Here is a 24,255-nt window from a genome sequence, read left to right on the forward strand (position 1 = left end):
GATTTAAAATTACATTGAGATGCGGAACTTCCTGAAAAAAATGGTCTGAAGCAGTTGACGAATATCGAGGACACAACTATTCCTTCAGCTTCAAGCAGTACGATTCACGACTTTCATCGGATTTCCATATAAATTATGTGGGATATTTTTATAACTTCATTATGATAACGTCCATTTAGATTTGACGTACACATTAAATAAAGATTATAAGTTTCTATATAATTTCTATGAATTATATTCGGCATAAGATTCATATGACAAATCTAATGAATATAAATAAGATTTTCATTTCAGTGTACGAACAAGTTACCAAGGATCCCCAAAATATATAAACAAACACTTTGAGAAAGCGGTGGAATCGTTCCGTTACTGTTAATGTTTTGTGCAAACGACGGATTTTTTTGATAAAGAGGCAGAGTTGCATTCAAATAAACTCGATTTAGACGAAACATTCGACGAAACATCATAAATATGCATTTATTGATAATATACCAAAAGTAATAAGATAGATTGCGTGATGTTTGGATTCATGGCCAATGCTCACCCAACCGCCTGAACCCAATATTATTTCTCACTCTTCCGTAGTTTGTTTTTCTTTGCTGTGTCACTAACGTGCCCATCTTGCCCCTTTCGTTGTTTTATCATCTTGTCGTTTTCGAGAGCTGCTGAAGCAATGATGTTTTTATTGGCTGTATCGGTGTAAAATCCTGCACATTATATATGTGTGTAGCGCAAATTGTTGGTCGAACTCTAGTCGAACTAAAAGAAACAACCGCTCCAGAGATGCCAGATTGAATGATTTATATTGAAATTTTTTGTTTCTAAATTCTTGCTAGTCATTTATTCGCGTAGTTAATTGAAAATTCACGATTATTACTTAATGATCTACAAATTAAAACAGTAACATATTCGTAGGCAATTGGGACAGGATTGTATTGCCATCATGATTTCTGAACACATAAAGACATATGTCTAACTGAATAATAATAAATGTTTGTTTTATTTGGTTATTTATAATAAAGTCTGGCATTTCTGATTTGAACTGACATTTTTTGTTGTGCAGACTTTTGAAAAATCGAGTTTCGCAGACTTTCGTCAAAATTTACAGACTTTTGAGAAATTGTCACCATTGTTTTTTTTGCTCGCCAAGTCAGTTCCGTTTATCATACTGTATGTAGAGTGACTATAATCAGAGTGGCGACAGCTGTTCGTTTGGAATGACAGCTCCCAGTTCCAAACGAGCAAACGACCTGTCAATTCAATGTAAAGCTAATGAAATGTTTTGAATTGTTGCCAAAATTACGGATGAGATGTCGTCACTCTGGTTATAGGCACTCTAACTGTATAGACTGCAGATTTTTTTTCGGATATACAGACTTTTGCAACCCTGTCTGAAGATATTCGAAATTTTTACCTGCCATCTCTGCGTATGTTCATACTCATCACGCTTAGAAAAAGTTACTCAAAGTTTGAGTACTAGTTACTCATTTTCAAATGATACATGGAAACGTCAAAAATTGAGTAGTTATCATCAATGATATTGAGTAACTCCTACTCTAAATTTGAGTTTAACGCAAAAACTCGTTTTTTGTTACTATTCGCAAGATCAGTCTAAAAGTTGTAATAACCATTTGTAGCAACAGGTTGTATATTTTGTTAGTGAGATCGCGTATTTCGAGGGTGAGTCGCTCAACACAAACGGTGTTGTGTCTGCAAAAACCGGAAACTCCGTGTTGTGCTTTAGAATGAAACCGAATATGCTCAAATGTCATTTATGAGGAATAAGTGTATGATTGGTGCCTGAGCATAACTGACATGTATGTTAATTTGCGATTGACACACTACTCCAAGCAACCACCACTTGATATAGTATTGAGTTCAATTACTTAATATTTTAATACGATACACTCAGAAAAGGAGCAATTTTTTGCAAATTTGGTATAGGGTAACAGAGATATTTTGGCCACTTCATATATTTTGGCCCACCTAACAAACTATATGGATTCAATCGATCTTAGGTGACCCATATTGCATCAGTTTGAAGCTAATCACATTAAATTACCTATTGCGGAAGGATTTTTCAAAGATATTAAAACATTTGGTAGATATTTTTACAAAGTGGGCCAAAATAAAATCGATCCTAAAGCGGGCCAAAATACCTCTGTTACCCTATGTGAAATAAAATTTCACTCAAAATTTGAGTGATAGTTACTCTATTTTTGGTAAACTAGAGTTGTTCCACTTTTTCTGTAGATGAGTGAGATCTTACTCATTTTTGAGTAACTATTTTTAAGCGTGATAGTCAGGTATGCCAGGTCAATTTTTCAAAAATCTGTATCTAACTCAAAAATTAATCTGGATTTGTCTGGGTCCAACACTTAATACAAGGAAATTTTAATCGGGCTTCATTTCCAGTGAGCAAACAAACAAAAGGTCTCACCATCTATCTTATTGAGGCCAAAACCGTTAAGATCTGGTGAGATCTGACAAAATTTTGGAAAATTTGTAGAATCTGGGAATGTTACAAACATTCAAATCTGCAAAAGACCTGGGTCGTTAAGAGTGTCAGGCGAAACGCGAAAAATCTGACAACCTGGCAACGCTGCTCACAGTCTGCTCGTTTCCGAAGGAAAAACTTGCGAGGTAAAATTTTTATCAATATTAATATATCGTCAATCTCTTCTAAATTCATAGAAGTTAAATATGGAGAGAAATTGTATAATTATTTCAATCATATTAATGTAATGTCATTGGTAATAAGCCTTATGGTTTAGTTTGCATGCAGAAAATGAGTTATGTAATTTATTTCACGAATATTAATATCTAATTCCAGTTGACACTATCGCTTCGAACCAACCAAATCTACAAACTTAAACCACACAATGGGACACGGATTCGGTGAACTGGCCAAGGTACGCGGCATTGTTGTTCATAAAATATCACCCTTCGAACAGAAGGCTTTCGCAAACTACTTTAGTAAGACGATTCCGAATACTCTCCGACGGATCAGGTCTCAAATTTTTATTGTGACACCACGTAAGTTAATCCTGCTAATTAAATTGGAACTACTTTGTAAACTGTTTTTTGTATTTGTTTATAGCCTTTATTGTGGGATATTTGGTATACAATTATGTGGAAAATCTGCACACTCAGTTAAACCGTAAGAATCCAGCTGATTATGAAAATGATTCGTAAATGTTTTCAATGTGTATGCACTGTACTGAATCATGATTATACAAAAATCGATTAGCTGAAATAAATATAGGATACATAAACCAAATCTATTTTTTCTACGTGAAGTATAGGTTTATAATATAGGATACTTCTCATTTTGTTTGATAAATTTCCCTCCATAGAACATTGTATTCAGGCTCAATTGTATTAGACCTCCACGTGTCCAAATGACTGTTTTGTATTTCGGGACGGTGGGGAACCATATAAAGGGGAACTCACTCTCTATTTAGTGTAGAGTTAGAAAAAGTTTATCATACTAACCGAAGATATATCATATTAACAGAGCACTACATGTTCTCTTTATGTGATCTATTATTTACTGCTTCACATTTATATCAAGGAAAGATCGCAAGGAAGTGAATTCAATATATATTAATCGATATTCAATTAAGAAGCATTGGATTTTCTGAAATTTCAGGAACACTCAGGCTAAAGCTGGGGCAAATTAAACAATAAAAAAAAACAAAATCAGGAGTTTAGCTAGCTTAGAAGAAATTTAACCACTGAGGAAAAATCATTCTCCATCGCAATAATGCGAGCTAATATATTGCTTGAACGCCTTTTTGAATGTTCAAAACATTGAATTGATTTGCTATTTTGGTAGTATAATCCAGCCTCAAGAGAGAGCAATTAATAAAAAGAATATATCACGTGAAATAAATTTTATAATAATTGAATTGCTTAATAATCCAGATACAACTCAAATAATATTCTGAACAATAATTATATTGTTTTACTAAATGACACAGTGTAGCGTTAGCATATTTATAGTTGTAGTCTAAATTCTATAAAACAACGGTAATTATTGATACAAACTTTTTTTTCATTTATTTTTTTTTATACCCGGTTTTGATACAAACTTCAATCTAAGCAGTCTGAAAGCAGAAAGAAAGAAATGAGAGGATTGACCCGATGAATTCCATGAAGAACGGATGCATTTTCCTCCTGCAAATTGAAAGGATGAACAAAGATAGCAGGAATCCAAGAAAAAATCACGACAATGGCGCAGCACCGTAAACTCCCGAAATGTAAGTATTAGCGGGCCTTACATGAAGCCCATGATCATCGTTACCATGGTTAAAATAATTGGCCTAATTACCTTACCTAACAGCTATAGGCCTGTTGGGTGTCGATCCACCTTGCTCGCTGCACTCCGTTTCTTCTTGTACCAGTCGTATTAGATTCAAGAACCATTTTCACTGAGCTATCGTCCGACATCCTTATGACATGCCCAGCCCATGGTAGACGTCCGATTTTAGCTGTCCGTACGATAGGTGATTCTCCTAGCAGCTGTTGCAATTCGTGATTCTTACGCCGTCTCCACGTTCCGTCTTCTATCTGCACTCCGCCATAGATGGTTCTCAGTACCTTTCTTTCGAAAATACTGAGGGCGCGTTGGTTCTCTGCCAACATAGTCCTGGTCTCGTGGCCATAGAGAACAACCGATCTAATGAGCGTTTTGTAGATGGTCAATTTCGTGCGTTGGCGTACTTTTCTCGATCGAAGGGTTTTTCTGAGTCCAAAGTACGCACGATTCCCTGCCAAAATACGTCTATGAATTTCTCTGCTGGTGTCATTCACCCTTATTCTGGATAACGACGTATCGTTTTTTTTATCGTATTTCATTCGTATTCCTAATAACGCTAGAAAAATCAAAGGTAGCTAGGATTCGACCGAACCATATTCGATCGAATAACCAATATGCCGTTATTTAGAATAAAGGCGAATGTTCGTGGTGGGAGACGTACGCCCTTATTCTGGATAAGGGGCTGTCCATAAAAGACGTCACGCTTTTTTTGACGATTTTTGACTCCCCATCCCCCCTTTGTCACAAATTGTCACAGAAGCAAAGACCCCCCACACCCCCTATGTCACATGTCACGAATTCAAAATAAATAAAATTCATCTCAATATGTATGACAAACCATTCAAATATGAGGGAAAAATCGAATCCTTAGATTAAAAAATATCCCTAAAACTACAAAATCATCGGAATTATTTTATTAATATCAATTATATAAATTAACAAAAGTATTTGGTTGGGATTGATGGAACATTTAAATCATCTGTTTTATTCCTCCTAGGGGTATACAGATATATTATTGTTTTAGGTAAAGAATAATATTTTCTTAGTGTAGCATACAGGGATGAGAAAATAAAGACCAAAACCTCATCAAAACGAGATCACTGCCGGAGAATCTTTTCTTGATCAGTTGATCAGTGAATTTTAAATCACATTGATCAATATCGGTACTGATCTATCGTCACACAATGGGTAGTGATTTTGAGCTAAAAGGATTTTTGATTTATGTAAGTTCAATCATTGGATGATTCGATAAGCTTTGATGTTGGTGGAGAAAAATCACATATGATCAAGATAAGACATGACATGATCTACGTCTGAAATCGTTGATCTCCCGCCCTTTTTCAAATGGATTACAATTGAATAAACTGCATCAGAATCAGATAAGAGAAATTCTTATGGTATACTATTATCAATTCTAGAAAATCAAATTACTGAAAAAATTGTCAGTGCATAACTTAAAAGGCATCTTTTTCTTTTGACTCCTATTAGGCACAAATTATTAATTTCGCTAATTTACTCGCTCCTCCGTGCACTTTTGATGATCACAACAGAAATTCAATCGTTACCGAATTTACAAGAAGAAGCTTTTACATATAGAATGTAAACGTTTATTGTGGAGATTTTTTCAGGAAATAGGGCAATGTAGTAATATAATTAGGTATTTCAAAAATGCGCTCATTAATAATATTGGACATCACATTCCAAAAACCTCCCCCCCTTCCCCCTGTCACAAAAGGTCACGTTTTATGAAACACCCCCCTCCCCCTTGCGGCGTGACGTCTTTTATGGACAGCCCCTAACGACGTATCGTTTTTTATCGTATTCTTAATAACGCTAGCAAAATTAAAGGTAGCTAGGAGTCGATCGAAAAATCTATACGTCGTTATTCAGAATAAGGGTGGTATAGTTTCTTCTCTAGAGCCTCTTTATCTCATGTATTTTGTTTTTGACGCATTTATGGCCACTCCGATACGCCTAGCTTCAGCTTTCAGTCCGATCTAGGTTTCAGTCATCTTCTCAAGGTTACGTGTCACAATCGCCCTTATTTTGAATAACGATGTATTAGTTTTTCGATCGAATATGGTTCGGTCGAATCCTAGCTACCTTTGAATTTGCTAGCGTTATTAGGAATACAAATGAAATACGACGTTATTCAGAATAAGGGCGAATATCGTCAGCGAAACCAAAAAGTTGTACGGACTTTCGGAAGATCGTGCCACTCGTGTCGATCCTCGCTCTTCGAATCACACCTTCCAGGGCAATATTGAACAAGATACAAGAAAGTCCGTCACCTTGACGTAGCCCTCTCCGAGATTAGAAGGGACTTGAGAGCGTCCCAGATACTCGGACGTAGCACACCACTCTATCCATCGTTGCTTTGACAAATCGCGTCAGTTTATCCGGGAAACCGTATTCGTGCATTATCTGCCATAGCTGTTCTCGATCGATTGTGTCGTATGCCGCTTTGAAGTCAATGAATAGGTGATGCGTGGGTACGTACGAATTCCTTAGCTATTGGCGGCCCTACGAATTCCTTAGCTATTGGTGATAGACGACGGCGTGCTAAAGTGCACATGACTAATTCTAATCTTTCATATATTATTCGACTCAGTTCGTCGAATATGTGATCCGTAGTGGCGCGAATCGCCCGTCGATGAGAACGTGGTCGATTTGATTTTCCGTATGTTGATCAGGTGATCTCTAGGTGGCTTTGTGGATATCTTTGCGGGGGAAGAAGGAGCTTCGAACTTCCATTCCTCGGGAGACTGAAAAGTTTACGCATCGTTGACCGTTGTCGTTTGTTATCGCGTGCAGGCTCTCCAGCCCGATCACGGGCCTGTACATTCGCCCTTATTCTGGATAACGACGTATTGATTTTTCGATCGAATATGGTTCGATCGAATCATAGCTACCTTTGATTTTGCTAGCGTTATGGGGAATACAAATGAAATACGACGTTATTCAGAATAAGGACGATTGCCTCCCGGCCTACCTGAGCATTCATGTCGCCGATGACGAGTTTTACATCCCGTCGTAGGCTCGTTTCAGCTGCGTGTAAAATGCTTCCTTCTCGTCATCGGGCTTCGTCTCATGTGGGCAGTGCACGTTGATGATGCTGTAATTGAAGAAATGGCCCTTGATCTTCAATACGCACATTCTATCACTGATTGGCTGCCACCCAATCACGCGCTGGCGCATCTTGCCCAACACTACAAATCCCGTTCCTAGAACGTTGGTGGTACCCCAGCTCTGGTAGAAGGTAGCCGCTCGATGCTCACTTTTCCACACCTTCTGTCCCGTCCAACAAAGTTCCTGCAGTGCTACGATATCGGAGCCGTGTATGTGAAGCTCTTCATGCAGCATTCGGTCGTATCCTGGGAAGCGATTTGCAGCTCCATGTGCCCAGCTTCCACTCGTAGTCCTTTGTTCGTTGCGTAGGTCTTTGCCGATTATTCCGAATCGTATTTCTTTCTTGATCGTACGTAATATGTGTTTTCCGGGCATCTTGTTAGGCCTACACCAACCACCACGGCCATAGTGTCAGCACTGTTTAGAGTCCCACACTGACACAAGGACGGTAATCAGCCGCTCCTAACATGGATAACAGACGCTGTTACGAGCCGCCCCAACATGGGGAACAGACGCTCGGGTAGGCTCGCTCTCTGTAAAGTGAAGCAAACCCCCCTTCCCTGTCAGCATACGACCAAGATCCCACCGGGGTTGGTTACCCGATCTTATTATTTTTACGTTTCGTCTTTGACTCATCAGTGCAGAGCAGTTCAAATTGAACTGCTTAGTGCTAAACTCGGCAGTTCAATTTGAACCACTAAGCAGACGTAAAGTTTCTGCTACTTACAGAACACTTTTTGTTTTGCAACGGAGTGCAATGTCTAATCTGACGTGCCGAACGAAAACGTGTTTTCGACTATTTCTGGCCGATGCAGGTATGGTCATTTAGGGGTTAGCCAAATTTTGTGCTAGGGCACATAACCGTTTTTATTATTTTTACGTTTCGTCTTTGACTCATCAGTGCAGAGCAGTTCAAATTGAACTGCTTAGTGCTAAACTCGGCAGTTCAATTTGAACCGCTAAGCAGACGTAAAGTTTCTGCTACTTACAGAACACTTTTTGTTTTGCAACGGAGTGCAATGTCTATTCTGACGTGCCGAACGAAAACGTGTTTTCGACTATTTCTGGCCGATGCAGGTATGGTCATTTAGGGGTTAGCCAAATTTTGTGCTAGGGCACATAACCGTTTTTATTATTTTTACGTTTCGTCTTTGACTCATCAGTGCAGAGCAGTTCAAATTGAACTGCTTAGTGCTAAACTCGGCAGTTCAATTTGAACCGCTAAGCAGACGTAAAGTTTCTGCTACTTACAGAACACTTTTTGTTTTGCAACGGAGTGCAATGTCTATTCTGACGTGCCGAACGAAAACGTGTTTTCGACTATTTCTGGCCGATGCTGGTATGGTCATTTAGGGGTTAGCACTGATGAGTCAAAGACGAAACGTAAAAATAATAAAAACGGTTATGTGCCCTAGCACAAAATTTGGCTAACCCCTAAATGACCATACCTGCATCGGCCAGAAATAGTCGAAAACACGTTTTCGTTCGGCACGTCAGAATAGACATTGCACTCCGTTGCAAAACAAAAAGTGTTCTGTAAGTAGCAGAAACTTTACGTCTGCTTAGCGGCTCAAATTGAACTGCCGAGTTTAGCACTAAGCAGTTCAATTTGAACTGCTCTGCACTGATGAGTCAAAGACGAAACGTAACAATAATAAAAACGGTTATGTGCCCTAGCACAAAATTTGGCTAACCCCTAAAAAAAAAATACCCGATCTTTCCTATGGTTACTCGTACCCCAGCCGGCACCGCGGAGAGGTGTAGGGATAGGAGTTACTGTGGAATTGGCTTACTCGAACTGTTATCTGTTTCCAAACCTGAAGTCATCTCTGAGAAATCGATGTGAGTTTCATTTAAAAAAAATTTAATCGCTATTTTTGGAACCTGAAACCGAAAGAGATATAGCCAAAGTATGCCCTACAATACAACTAATATGATCAGCGATGCCAGATAGCATTAGTGTCATTTCCGTAGATTGGCATTTTTCTCGGAAGCTCAAGCGGTGAAAACCTTTTTTTTGTTGCTCGCCAGAAAACAAGTTTCCGTAGTTCTGCGTTGATAAATTCAAATTTCCGTGGAAAATCCATTTTCCGTAGATTTTGTCTACGGATCCGTAGATTTTGTCTAAGAATCCGTAGATCCGTAGATTTTGTCCAAGGATCCGTAGATCCGTAGAAGATGTTCGAATCCGTAGCTCTACGGAGATTTCCGTTGATCTGACATCGCTGAATATGAGCTACAAATTTCTCGGTCCACTTCTAAAAATCTATCACATCATCACAAGTCTTGTGGATTGTTGTACCCTAGATATAAACTCTTAGAAGGTCTTAGGGTGAAGCTAGAGAGATGCGAAGCTTGACAGATCGCACGAAGTCGCGCGGCAAAGCTCCGTTCACTCAGAAAAAATGACAAGTATGTCAGGCTGCACCCTTAGACATGTGCGACAGAAACGTTGAGTTAAACGTTAAGAAATGTAATACAATAACCTCCTCTTGGTCACAGTCACAAATTTTATTTAAATACTGTATGATGTAAGTTCCAGTAGGAACGTTAAAAGTGTCTGATAAAACGCCGGTAAAGGGTGCACCGAAAATTATGAACTGAAAATAATTTTCAGTAACATTTTTTTTAATCTGAAGGCTTGTTGTTCGTTGTCGAACAACTGAATGATTTTTCCGAGAATATAATCTCCAGCCACGGAATAGCAATAAAACAATCGGTGTGCCAGTGGGGAGATTATAATATTCCTGCATGGATACAATTTACAATAATCACTTTATTTCAGCTATGGCTGCACGAATGTTGTCCTTCAAGGTTTGAATTGTCTCTGGCTTGTCCACATAACTCTTATCTTTGACAGCCCCCCAAAGATAATAGTCTAACGGCGTCAAATCACAGCTCCGAGGCGGCCAATCGACATCCGAATTTCGACTGATAATTCGATCTTCGAAGACTGTGCGCAGAAGATCGATCGTAGCATTGGCTGTGTGGCACGGAGCGCCGTCTTGTTGGAACCAATAGGTGTCCAAGTCTTCCTCTTCAAGTAACGGGAAGAATCAATCGCTAATCATGGCGCGGTAGCGCTCGCCATTTGAATTGGTCTCAATTTCGTGCACTGCCGCATCGGTGATAGTTAACTTGTGCTCCTTCAGATAGAATACATCGCTATAAGATGCCATAATTTTCTCTATATCCATAAAATTTGTTCTCTTTAAGTGTTTTATATTTAGTGATTCTAATACTTTATACGTTCGGTCCCGACCAGTTATTCGACCGTATCTTTTATTTTCCGTAAGAATTACATATTGATTTGTATCTAAATCAAGGAAACATTTGTCTTCCTCGTCACGCTATTTAGCTATAAAATCTCTTGCGTTTTCATTAGTAATATTAGTCCCACGACAGTGAAGCATACTATCTGAACGATCTTCGTTATTGTATACGAGGTCTGTTCAAAATGTTCCCGGAATTTTTTAATTGCGCGCGTCTGGAGAGTCCGGTTGTCAAAATTTTTTTTTATTGTGTTGGTACATATGTCCCTAATGTATGCTGAAATTTCCAGCTGTATTCATTGTTTACATTCTGTCTTGTAGCGGCTGGTGTAGACGTGTTTTTTTGAGCTCGGCGATTTTTGTTAGTTTAAACAATGGAAGAATTAAAGAGTCAAAGAATTTGTATTAAATTTTGCGTGAAAAATAAAATAAGGTGTAACCAAGTGTGCGAGTTACAGTTACAGAGAGCCTACGGTTACAGTTACAGAGAGTAATGCTACAGAGAGCCTACGGTGAGTCTGCTATGAAAAAAACAAGTGTTTACGAGTGGTATAAGCGTTTCAAAGATGGCCGCGAAGACGTTGAAGACGACGAACGCTCCGGTCGACCCAGCACGTCAATAATCGATGAAAATGTGGGAAAAGTGGAAAAAATGATTATGGATGATCGCCGAATCACTATTAGAGAAGTTGCTGATGAAATTGGCATATCAGTTGGCTCATGCCATCATATTTTTTCAAATGTTTTGGGCTTGAAACGAGTGGCAGCAAAATTCGTTCCAAAACTGCTGAATTTTGATAAAAAAAAAACAAACGCATTACCATCGCTCAGGAGCTGTTAAACGACGTTAACGACGATCCAAATTTACTTGAAAGGGTCATAACTGGTGATGAAACATGGGTGTACGGTTATGATGTCGAAACAATTGATGAAACAAACGATTGAAGAGATAAAGACAGAATCGCTGAGAGTGCTACAGAGCATTACAAAAAGTGACTATCAGGGGTGTTTCGAAGACTGGAAAAAACGCTGGCATAAGTGTATTGTATCTAGGGCGGATTACTTTTAAGGGGACCATATAGATGTAGACGAATAAATAAATATTTTTTTAGAAAAATGAGAATTCTGGGTACTTTTTGAACAGACCTCGTATATCATAGTTGTTCTGATACGGTGCATTAATGTTATTATTTTTATTCACTTTTTTGTTCATTTTATACTTATTATGCTACGACTTCAGCATTTACGATAATTACTTCATTTTTGTCTTTCTCTACATCAGTTTTAATATGTTTCTTGGTTATCCTCTCTCTACTTGTGGTTTTTTTTATTTCACAATTATTGTTTGCTTTAGTTGCACTGTCTGGAAACAAATTTGGCTTCTCATTATTATCATTTACTTCGTTATTTCTTTCTTTATCATGCGGGTTAATATTTCAATGTTGTACTCATCCTTATCTGCAGAACGTATCCCATGATGCTCAGTTGCGTGTACCTTTTCTTTTCCTGTTACTGGTATATTTGCTACACTATTGTGCTCGTTTGGTACACTTAGGCATATGCATTCGAAATTCTGAATGACATAAATTGTGCATATCTTTAAAAACTCTGCTCCAGTGATTCCAGGAACACACAAATCATTTACTATATAAAATCTAACTTCGATTTTCACAAACTTAGATTCAAATGAAAGGTCTTGTGGTCCCTTACAAAATTCCTGAATATTATTTGCATCCGCCTTCCGGAGTTATGGGGTAAAATGTGTAAAAAAATGAAAATATGTTTTCTAGCTTTTCTCATAGTTTGCGCGACCGATTTTCACAAACTTAGGTTCAAATGAAAGGTCCTGTGGTCCCATACGTAATTCCTGAATTTCATCTGGATCCGACTTCCGGATCCGGAAATATAAGGTGAAGTGTGTTAAAAATTGTAAATCACTGAAAAGGGCGAAAAACCGTAAAAAGTTTTCTAAATCGACCTAAAATCTTCTCCAATTAATAGTTTTTATCAGTAGACGGTCAAACAAACCGATTTCGGTTATTCTTTTTAGGAATCGAAGAAAATTATTTTGAAGAATACCACAGTATTATATACGATGGTATGATTGATATGAGAAAGGCATCATTACACCACTAGGTGGATTAAAACAGGTTTTTAAAGAAATAAATAACAGAAGGAAACGAATGGTGCTTTGTTCTAGTAGTTTATGCAACTCAAGCGCAGGGCTTAGAAAACAAAGTAACGAAAAGGAGGAAATGAGCTTCAACCTTTGCATAATACATAAACGATCATACTTCGGGTACAACCTAGAAAGCTACGAAGCAAGAACTTACTGGTATGTGGTTCATATATGAATGGTAGTAATATATGAACGTCGCGAGTATCACGTATATGAAATTCGGTTACGGCGGTCAAGAACTAGAAGGGGTGTAAGTTTTTCACGCGTTGCTGATGGATGTAATGAAAGAATAATGAATGAAAGAATGAAAATTTCGTTACAGTTTCAAAAGTGACAGTATATAATTCGATAATTCAATAGTGTTTCATGAAATGATCAAATCGTTTTGCACTGTGGGGTCTCGTACAACGCGGTTTCCTTTTTGCCATCTCTGTACATTTCACTAAATGCATATCGAGTCGAAACAACAACGAATTGAATTTGTCTTTTTGATATTGGTGTCAAACAGAAGTGGCCATTGATGAAGGTTGGAATCGATTACTTAGAATTATTGACTGTATATTTAATTTAAATAGGAAATGGGATAAAACATGTTATAAAAATATATTGCTATTTGAAAAAAACACATTTTCTCTCTGATTATTTTCGTTTATACTTAATACTTAAGACGAATTTCATATATGTGATACTCGCGACGTTCATATATTACTACCATTCATATATGAACCACATACCAGTAAGTTCTTGCTTTGTAGCTTTCTAGGTTGTACCCGAAGTGTGATCGTGTATGTATTATGCAAAGGTTGAAACTCATTTCCTTATTCTTATTACTTTGATTTCTAAGCCCTACGCTTGAGTTGCATAAACTAATAGAACAAAGCACCATGCGTTTCCTTCTAATAGAATTTGATGGGGACGCATGGTCGACTGTTATTTATTTTTTAGAAAAAATGAAATATTGTGGTCGTCCACATTTTCTTTAAAACATGAAAACATACAACTTTAACATGTCCAAAATTTTTTATTTATCACTAAAAAATCCAGGGTGGTGCAAAAATTGGAAGAGGGAAAAGATATGTTTCGAAATTTTCAGGTATTTTTCAATGGAAAAAATACATCTTCAAAAATTTTGAAAAAAATGTAAACCTTCATCATAATGCCTTAAACATACTTAATTTTTTTCAAATTTTTCGGAAGAACGGTTTCTTCAAAAATCGAATAAAATAAAAATTAATAGAAACACCCTAGCTCCGTCAATATGGCAGTTAAAGGGTTGATACTTTGAGAAAATTGTTTACAGTCTATGACCTTTCGAATGTGGTATAACAATATGAATTGCCTTTGGAGGCAGATTTCACATGCTTATCCTGCTATAGCCATTGTCATGCTCGCTGTGTGCGCAATTCTGATCAACACAAAATACGAAACTGTCTTTGTCATTCATTATTTTGATAGAAGTCGTGCAACCTATATACGATCGGCCCATTATTATTATCATATGTCGCTTCTTCTCCTGTACCTTATACTTATTTTGGTTACTCGCGCGGTCATTAATTTACCCGTGTTTTTTTTTAAATGAATACGTGGAAAATTAAAACATTTCGGAGGTTTTCTCAAATGAAGCCGCTAGGAGCCTCAACACATTTATTCCCAACGAAGAAGCTTCATCACATTTTGCGGAACGATTATTACTACTGGCAGTAAAAACTGTCCCAGAAAGTATGGACGCAAAAAAAACCGCTGCCATTTCGCATTGGTTTAGAATCTGTCAATTTGTATAGCTGCGTCCTGTTGTTTACACTCTTCTCTAACCACTTGTGCAATTGTTTATTCGTTTTCATTAGTTTGTTTCGAAATGCGTGGACTTTCAGTAGAACAACGTCGAAAAATTGTGTACAAATGGTGCACAGAACGCGGACTGTCACTGAGAAAGATAGCAAAAACGGAAGGAGTAAGTGAAAAAGTCGTGCGAAATGCAGTCACGAAGTTCGGTGAGGATAACACCTTTGAGGATAAACCAAAAACGGGTCGAAAAAAGGTCCTGCTAACCCTCAGTTGGATAAACGTATACTGAAGGCGTTCGAGCAAAAGAAGGAGGTTCCAGTTCGGGATGTGGCCAAAAAAGTGGGCACTTCGAAGTCAAATGTTCTTCGTGCTAAAGAACGTTTGAATCTTCGAACCTATAAGAAGCAGAAACAACCAAAACGTAGCCCGAAACAAGATGCATCGATCAGGCCGAGGGTTCGAAAGCTGTACAATACGATTCTTGCTGGAAATTTGAACTGCATAATCATAGACGACGGAACCTACGTGAAACTCGATAACAAATCCTTGCCGGGACCACAATATTATACGGTGGGAGAAGGGCAAGTGTTAAACCAGTCCGAGACATCGATCGAAGTCGAAAAATTTGGTAAGAAAGCTAAGGTCTGGCAAGCAATTTGTAGCTGCGGTAAGATTTCGAAACCCTTCATCACCATTGCTTCAATGAACAGCGAAATATACATCAAGGAATGTTTATAAAAATGATTTCTACCCATGATTCGAAGCCACAAGGATCCTGTTGTCTTCTGGCCAGATCTTGCTTCTACTCGAAATCAACGGTAGAATGGTATACTACCAAAAATATCACTTTCGTCCCAAAAGACATGAATCCACCAAATTGCCCATAACTTCGACCAATTGAGGAATTTTGGGCATTAACGAAGGCACATCTTAGGAAACATGTCTCGACAGCCGAAACCATTCAACAGTTCGAAAAAGATTGGAAAAAAGTGTCAAAACTTGTCGCCAAGAAGTCTGTACGGAGCTAGTCTACAATGGCTAAGTAGCAAATGTTGAGAATATTATTCTGTTGTTGTAGTCTAATATTATCAGTATATCGAATAAAATTTGAATATCTAACACTTGTGAATTATCTACAGCGAAATCAAAGTGCGTCCATACTTTCTGGGACAGTCTTTAATTCCAATGATGCCCAAAACGCAAATGAGACAACTAATCCGATACTATAGTGAATAAACCGAATGACTAATCAAGCTCTAATACGAATCACCAACACAGAAGAACGAGTTATTAAGGATGAAGAATGACACGGTACCCAAAGTCCGAGACTGGCAACTGTTCGACTTGATGATAACCCTTCTGGTAACATCAAGCTCTGTAAGTAGGGGGCATGCTTAATAATAATGAATTTCATTGAACTTGCAGCATTGCAAGAATAGCAAACCAGTCATGAAGGAAAACTCGTCGCCTTTCAAGCAAGCCTTCACGTCAGCGTAACCGCGACGAGTAGCAACAAAAATATCTTTTCACTGGCACTGGTCACCGCCACTGGCATAGTGACAGTGTTCTCGGCTTTTGGTAGAACTTCGGAAGAAAGTCGGATGAGTCGCAAGTCACGGTCGTCCTAGTTTAGAGCGTAACCAGTGAAAAGGACGAAATAAAAATATTACTTATTGCGCGATTAACACTAAAACGAAAAATGTCGTTCTCGTGTTAATAATCGTTTTCAAGTAGTACTAATCCGTGTACAATATCGTTGTAAGAAAAGAATCCGCTAAATCTGGCTGACAGAAAAGCATGAAAGCAGTTTTTGAATAGTGATAAATAAAAGTGAATATCGGATTTGTCAACACATAGCCTGATGGTAGCAAGTGTAAAAAGAAACATTTTCTGCCATTGTGTAGTTTGCTGCCATTGAGTAAGAACCTTAATTGTGAAGTAATAAAAGTAAATAAAAGAAGTTTAAAGAAGAACAAAAAAAAAGATTATTATTTCTAATTGTGAAAAATACCCCTCCAATCCTCGACGCACGCCGCTCGGACTGCGCGGCTATACAAACTATTCACTGATCTCAAAACTACACAAATCGATAGCTATTATCAGTAAACAACCAAACAAACCGATTCCGGCTATCCTGGTTTCCGGTCTCCGGTTTCGCAAGCACCGGAAATAGTGGTCGTATATACCAAAATTGATCTCATTCACTTTTCTCAGCGATGGTTTGACCGATTTCCACAAATTTAGATTCAAATGAAAGGTCCTACGGCCCCATACGGATCCGACTTCCGGTTCCGGAGTTATAGGGTAAAGTGTGTTCAATATTGTACACCGTCACTTAAACCGGCGAAACAAAACACGTAAAAAAATTCTAAACTGGTCTCAAAACTACACAAATCGATAGCTATTATCCGTAAGCAACTGAACAAACCGATACCGGCTATCCTGGTTCCCGGTCTCCGGTTTCGCAAGCACTGGAAATAGTGGTCATTTATACCAAAATTTTATCTCACTCACTTTTCTCAGCGATGGTTTGAACGATTTCCACCAACTTATGTCGTTTTCGTTTTTAAATTGCACTACACTGGTGTTGCGAAAGCTGCACCTAAACCGTTCGTTTTTACCAATTGCACTACAACAGTGCTACACTTTTTCTGCACCGATACCACTGGTGTAGCACTCATCAAAAGTTTGGTGTAGCTCTGTGCAATGGAATCGTCAATGGTTACTGTTTATGTTTTCGTCATTTATGTTCGTTTATTCATGCATCAGTGTAGCACTGCACCGGTGTAGCGCAAATTAAAAACGAAAACGCCATTAGATTCAAATGAAAGGTCCATACGAAGTTTCTGAATTTCATCTGGATCCGACTTCCGGTTCAGAAGGTGTAGGGTAAAGTGTGTTGACTATTGCACACCGTCACTTAAAGGCTGAGGCCAGTGTGGAACCTAGTCGCTGATGGTTTGTTAACGAAACTTAATAACCTTGGATTTCCGACTTATGGTTTTGCCGATGATTATCATATATTGCTGACCGGTATAAGCATTAACACTCTCTTTGATTTAATGCAGCAAGCCCTGCGATCTGTTGAGCAATGGTGTTGTCAGGTTGGATTATCTGTAAATCCGGGCAAAACATCAATGGTGCTTTTCACTCATCATAGGATAATCACAGGAGTTCGTCCGTTACAGTTCTTCGGTTCAGAGGTCACTGTGGTCGATCAAGTTTAATACGTCGGGGTTATTCTTGATTCAAAACTGAATTGGTCTGCTCACTTTGATTTCAGGATTAAAAGAGCTTGCATGGCTTTCGGCCAATGCAGACGAGCTTTTGGAAAATCATAGGGACTCAAACAAGAAGCATTATCTTGTGCATACCGTCTTAAGGTTACAGGGCTTTTGAACAGTAACCCTTTAGATTATGCTACTAGCCACACTCGTTTGTGGTCTCAAATGGTTACGTGGGATGAGTATTCACTCGCTCCTAGTGACCTAACTCTCACATGCAGTTTTCTTTTCAAAACATTCAATGTGAGCTATCCTCTTCGTGAGGAATGGTTGTCTGGTTGTCTGGAACGACAACTTGATGAACACAAAGTTGGTTATACGGACGGTTCTCTGTTGAATGGTCGTGCTGGTGCTGGTGTCTACTGTTGTGAAATGAGGCTACAGTAGTCTCATTCACTTGGTAGATACTGTACTGTGTTCCAAGCAAGCAGGATCTGTGGTAAACGAATTCATTTCCGACAGTCAGGCAGCCTCAAAAGCACTCAGTTCGAATGATTCACGGTCGAATCTAGTGATCGCAGGTCGATTTCAAATTGAAGACCTCAGCATTTCAAATGCTGTTTACTTCTTATGGGTACCCGGCCATTCTGGTATTACTGGAAATGAATGGGTTGATGAGTTGGCTAGAGCTGGTGCAACGAATGATTTCGTTGGTCCTGAACCAGCTTTACCACTTTCAACTAGTTGGATAAAGCACAAGATTCGTTCTTGGGCTGCATCCAAACATGCCAGCTACTGGCGCAGCTTGCAAACTTGCGCTCAGACAAAAGCATTTCTACCAGATTTAAATCTGAAAATGTCAAAGTGTCTACTGCATTTCTCCAAGCATCATTTCAGTATTCTGGTCAGAGCTCTGACTGGACATTGCAAACTCAATTATCACATGGCTACTATTCAACGTGCTGAGTATTATTCGTGTGATTTGTGTGAATGTGATTATGGTACTTCATATCATCTGATATGTAACTGTCCCGCATTGACGCAACTACGTATCCGGGTTTTTGGTTCTCCATACATGGTTGAGTCTGTGTATGCGGAGCTACAATTAAAGGATATTCTCTCGTTTCTCACCCAATGTGGTAAGGAGCTATAGTCAGAAGGGTTCATCATTCCTCCTTGAGTGAATGAATCCTTTCCGTATTCACCTTAAATAGGGGTTTGCAGATTGTTTGGCATCCTTTATGGGGTACCGAATTTACTTCTGCTCGTACATACTGCGAATCGTTCTGCATTCTTCCGGGAGTGCAGAATGGTGTCGCTTTTGTAAAATCTCTAAATCCTCGCGGGGGTTGGAGGTTTTATTAACTGTGCATCGTTCCTCAGAAAGAACGCACATATTAACAAACCTAAATAGGTTTTATAGCAGACTGTTCGGGACCTCGTAGAGGTTCAGAATTTACTTCTGCTTCCACTAAATGTGATCCCCAGCAGATTGTTCAGCATCTCTTAGGGGTGCAGAATTTACTTTTGCTTTTTTGTGTTTTTGTGTCGTCAATTTTTCCCATCCTCCTAGTCTAAACCTTACCATTTCCTTTCAATCCTTCCCTCTTATATATCGGGAAAATGATGCTAAAAACATATTGATGGCAAGGCACAAATCTTCAAATATCAAGGGGAACGTGCCATTTGAGCCAATTTGTTCTGATTCCTGATGCCTTGGATTTCCCCATGATTTTCTGCGTTTAGGATTATCGTGTCGAACCCACTTTTCATCACCGGTTACGATTCGATGTAAAAATCCCTTACGATCTTTGAAGCAGTTGCTCACGTACAAATAGACGGCGCTCCCTCCGCTTTCGTTATGCACTGTACACACTCACTTTAAAGGAATTATCATCTATGTATTTTGACCAGCCTCAGCCGGTACAGCCACCTATCGGAAAACGGCGGAAGCAAATTGTACACCTGATATATTAGTTAATGCACAAACAATCCCTTGGATTCTTCCAAAAATCGAAGAGAAACATTTTGAATAGAATATCACAATATTATACATGGGAAAGGCATCATTACACCACTAGGTAGATTAAAACAGTTTTTTTTTTCAATTCACACAGGCACCATAATGCCAATGAGAGCGGAGTCTTCGAATTAGAATTAACACGTGCTTGTATTCAACCCTCCTACCACAGCACGTGGTTATCGTGGCAACCATGTTAGGCCCGTTTCATGTGGTTACCATCGAAACAACGCGAGTTTATTATTTTCTTCCAAGAAGAGAAAAATCAAACTGTCTAGGCCAAAACTACCGTGCCGTCACGCGAAACAACAAGAGTGATAAGTAATCGTTATGTTCAATTAGAATGATGGGCAAATTGCATATGTAGTTTCTTGAATATTTTTTTAAGGTGCATGACTTTGGTTACTTTAAACAGATAAGGCAAGGATCGGAAAACTGAACGCATATGCTACAATTCGCTTCTGTTACTGCATTACAAATCTCACTTCAAGTAACTCTAGGAATGTATACCGACTCTCGTTTTTTTCGTTCAAATCTGAAAACTGAACTGGACAAAACTGCTGCCGTGTAAATAGTGCCTATCGATATCCTATAATATCGCATGATAGTCATGGATAGGACATTGACTACGGATCCAAAGCGAGTGTCGACTAATCTAGCTACTATGTATGGAAGGTAGGTTGAAGGTAGGTTGTGGTGAGTAGCTTGAATACAAATTTGTGGGATAGGATTGGTATACTCAATGGCAATTGTATATGCTGGTTTATGTGCATTCAATCATATTATTATTGCTTCGAATCACAAGCACATGAAATGGTTTTACTATTTCAGAACCAGGTAGGTTGAAGCCCAATTCGATGGCACAATTTCACCGTCAGTTGGTGAATGCCGTTCGAATGGGACTGACCTAAACTGTTTATAAGTAGATGAATGTTAAATTACCAAAGAAAATGCGACGAGGTATTCAAAGATACAATTGTGACTTTGACCTTAAAATTTTTTTGAACTATCTAAAGAATCGCTTCAGGTCACGAACGGATGAAGATATGTTTTTGCACGGATCTGGATAAATCAGTGTTGATCAGTAACTTCGAGAAACGCGGTTGGGTGCAGGTGCCAGCCGATGATGATTGGAATTTTTACTGGGCAGGAACGGGCACTTGCCGGAACATTTTTAGTGTCGATAGTGGCTACCGGATGCATGACAATCAGATGATAAATCATTTCCCCAACCATTACGAGCTCTCGCGCAAAGATTTGCTCGTTAAGAATATAAAACGTTACCGAAAGGATCTAGAACGTGACGGGAATCCACTGGCCGAGAAAACGGAAGCCAACATGCCCGGTGGCAAATATTTGTATTTGTATTTGGATTTCATTCCCATTACCTTCGTTTTACCGGCCGATTACAATATGTTTGTCGAAGAGTATCGAAAAAACCCGCAAAGCACTTGGATTATGAAGCCATGCGGAAAGTCGCAAGGAGCGGGAATATTTCTGATCAATAAACTTTCCAAGTTGAAAAGATGGTCTAGAGAGGCAAAGACATCGTTTCACCCTCAGATTGGAAAGGAGAGTTACGTTATTTCAAGGTAGGTGCTTCTATTATGCGATTGTTTAGCAAATATTTGCATACTTCAGAAAGCAGAATTTTTTTTTGTATATTATTTTATTACTTCAAACGAAACAGTTTCCCATTTTTCCTCCCCTACCACTGAAAATTGTCCGACAATTATGAATGTCACTATTTAAATCATAATTAGGAGACGGGTACAGCGTTTTGGGTTAATCGATTCCTTTCACGTAGCTCACTTGGGTTCGATCCCAAACTCCGCACGTAGGATCAGGAAGCTTTTCTGGCCCGAAAACGGGAATGACCTTAAGGTTACAACCTCTATTATTGAAACAAAAAAAAAAGGCGGGTGGGTAATGTCAGATACATAACTGGATGTCGTGAATACGAAAACAACTAACATGCCTTAACACTTCCGAATATCAATTGTATGAATTATGCAAGCATTCCCCTTTTTCACAATTTTCGCAAAAACAAAGGAAGCTTCACTTGATCTCGATTACTGTGAGTTTCACACAGCGAAAAGTGCACAAATCTAACCAAACTGTTCTGGATTTGCACTAAACTGAGGATAATTACCTTCGATTTGCGAACAACAAATCCTAATAGTTCTTTAGAAAACTTTTAGAGCCATAAGAACGGCTGATTTTGTGTAATGCTCTCCACCGTTGTTTTTTCACCAATGCTAATGACTGGCAGCCGTGACATAATCGCTCTTGTCGAAAGCGAAACTAGCTGTGTGGACGACACAAAACACATCTGCTCGCAGTGGCGATAGAATCCAAACTGATTCAATTTTTGTTGAGAGGCTTGTTTTTACCAGATTTCGTTTGTAGCTTTTTCACTAATGGGCGGTCCTAACGGCTATAAAAATAGCCGCATACAGAATTTTAATGTTGATTATTTCATTTCGGATTTGCATAATTTATTGAAATCAACTATCAATATGCTGTAGGGATTCGTTTCTTGCATTCAGAAGGACCAAATTGAGAAACCCACTGCGATATTCACCACTTTTCGGAACATTTTTCTCGAACGATTTGTTGTACAGCAGTAGATATTTTGTTCTCTTCCTCAGAACGCGTTCTGATTGGCTGGTGTTGACATGGGTCAAATGAGACAGGTTTTTCAATAGTGTACTATTGAAATACTTCAATGCTTTTTCTATACACGCTTATGTTGAAAAATTTCGATTCTATTGGTAGTTAGATTATATAAATCCTTTCACAGATCACTGAGCTATGACCTTTAAAAATACGAGAAAGGCAATAAGGCGCGCCTAATGAATTATCCTCTTTGATACTCGTTTATACCAAACATTTCAGAAAAGTTTAATTTTGAATTATTTGAGACTATGTCACAAAACTGAAAATTTTATCATAAAATTGTAATCATATTTCCGATGGCATGTCGCAAGAATTATGTTGATTCATTAGATACAACAATCGATATTCACGATCAAAAACTTATCACTCTCTCAGAGGGTAAATTTTGAAAAGGCACCCCATAGTAAAGTAAGTCGTATTCACGACAAAAAAAAACTAATTTATCATCGCATTATAGATACATTGAAAATCCTTTGCTAATCGGCGGAAAAAAATTCGATTTACGGCTATATGTTTTGGTCACGTCCTTTCGACCGTTGAAAGCATATCTTTTTCGGCTGGGATTCTGTCGTTTCTGCACGGTGAAATACGACACTAGTGTAACCGAACTGGACAACATGTATGTACACTTGACCAATGTCAGTGTTCAGAAACATGGTGTAAGTATGCATTTACTCTAAATAACACACCATTTTTTTCAAGAAATCCTATCTCGTAGGGCGAATACAACAATCACCATGGGGGAAAGTGGAGCGTTCAAAATTTGCGGCTCTTCCTGGAAGGTACTCGTGGTAAGGATGTGACTGATAAACTGTTTGGAGCGATCATCTGGCTGATTGTTCACTCGCTGAAGGCAGTTTCCAGTGTGATGGCCAGTGATCGTCATTGTTTCGAGTGCTATGGATACGACATAATAATCGATAACACCCTCAAGCCGTGGTTGGTCGAAGTCAACGCATCACCGTCTCTGACGTCAACTACGGCGAACGATCGGATACTGAAGTATAAACTGATCGATAATATTCTGAACATTGTTCTGCCCCCGGACGGGATTCCGGAGTGAGTTAATGGCCGTTGTGTTTCAGTTTCATAGTAGAAAACTCTAATTAATTTTGTTGACAGTGTAAGATGGAACAAAATTCCCAACCCTGACATGCTCGGTAATTTTGATTTACTGATCGACGAAGAAATCTCCGCCCAGGATGATGGAATTCCCAGCACAAACGGTAAAGGCAGATCTAGCAGCAATCGATGGAAGTGAGAATAAATTATGCAGATCATTTGTAGCATAACTTTTATTTTCATTTTTATGCTTTGTTGTCATTGCTCTAACTTTCTAACCACGATGTTTGCGCTTTTTGATCATTTTGTCTGGTTTATTTGTATAGATGTTTGTATTTCCAACTGGTACAAATGCAAATAATAAATTCTCGCATTCAAAGTTACAAAATTCTAACTGCTAATTTTTATTTGATGACATTTTTTATTTGAAATAATTAAAAATAATTCCGACATTCGTTATTTTTTCCCTTGTCAATATTTCGTATGCATTTGGATGAGTTTTTATTTGATTGCATTTTTTTATTTGAAATGATTGAGAATAATTCCGACATTCGTTAATTTTTTTCTTGTTGATACCTGATAAA

At 38.5% G+C, this 24,255-nt stretch overlaps 2 protein-coding genes across 5 annotated transcripts; both read left to right on the forward strand.

Moving 5' to 3' along the window:
* The first annotated feature begins 2,506 nt into the window (after window positions 1–2,506).
* On the forward strand, window positions 2,507–3,280 carry LOC131438709 (cytochrome b-c1 complex subunit 8). Of its 2 annotated transcripts, none has more exons than XM_058608906.1 (3): window positions 2,507–2,643; window positions 2,834–3,036; window positions 3,101–3,280. In XM_058608906.1, the coding sequence occupies exons 2-3, from the start codon at window positions 2,883–2,885 to the stop codon at window positions 3,193–3,195; spliced, it is 249 nt and encodes an 82-aa protein (XP_058464889.1). In that variant the 5' UTR covers window positions 2,507–2,643; window positions 2,834–2,882; the 3' UTR covers window positions 3,196–3,280. The 2 variants fall into 2 exon arrangements, with proteins under 2 accessions (XP_058464889.1, XP_058464890.1); XM_058608907.1 differs by lacking the exon at window positions 2,507–2,643 and adding an exon at window positions 2,730–2,753.
* Window positions 3,281–4,143: 863 nt separating this feature from the next.
* Window positions 4,144–24,012, forward strand: LOC131438597 (polyglutamylase complex subunit TTLL1). Of its 3 annotated transcripts, none has more exons than XM_058608714.1 (7): window positions 4,144–4,262; window positions 20,028–20,251; window positions 20,319–20,605; window positions 20,947–21,522; window positions 23,067–23,268; window positions 23,328–23,668; window positions 23,732–24,012. In XM_058608714.1, the coding sequence occupies exons 3-7, from the start codon at window positions 20,532–20,534 to the stop codon at window positions 23,868–23,870; spliced, it is 1,332 nt and encodes a 443-aa protein (XP_058464697.1). In that variant the 5' UTR covers window positions 4,144–4,262; window positions 20,028–20,251; window positions 20,319–20,531; the 3' UTR covers window positions 23,871–24,012. The 3 variants fall into 3 exon arrangements, with proteins under 3 accessions (XP_058464697.1, XP_058464699.1, XP_058464698.1); XM_058608716.1 differs by having other exon boundaries at window positions 20,958–21,522; XM_058608715.1 differs by lacking the exons at window positions 4,144–4,262; window positions 20,028–20,251; window positions 20,319–20,605 and adding an exon at window positions 20,673–20,890 and having other exon boundaries at window positions 20,958–21,522.
* The last annotated feature ends 243 nt before the right edge of the window (window positions 24,013–24,255 follow it).

This window comes from Malaya genurostris, chromosome 3 (assembly GCF_030247185.1).
Source record: "Malaya genurostris strain Urasoe2022 chromosome 3, Malgen_1.1, whole genome shotgun sequence".
In the NCBI taxonomy this organism is placed as follows: Eukaryota; Metazoa; Arthropoda; class Insecta; order Diptera; family Culicidae; genus Malaya; species Malaya genurostris.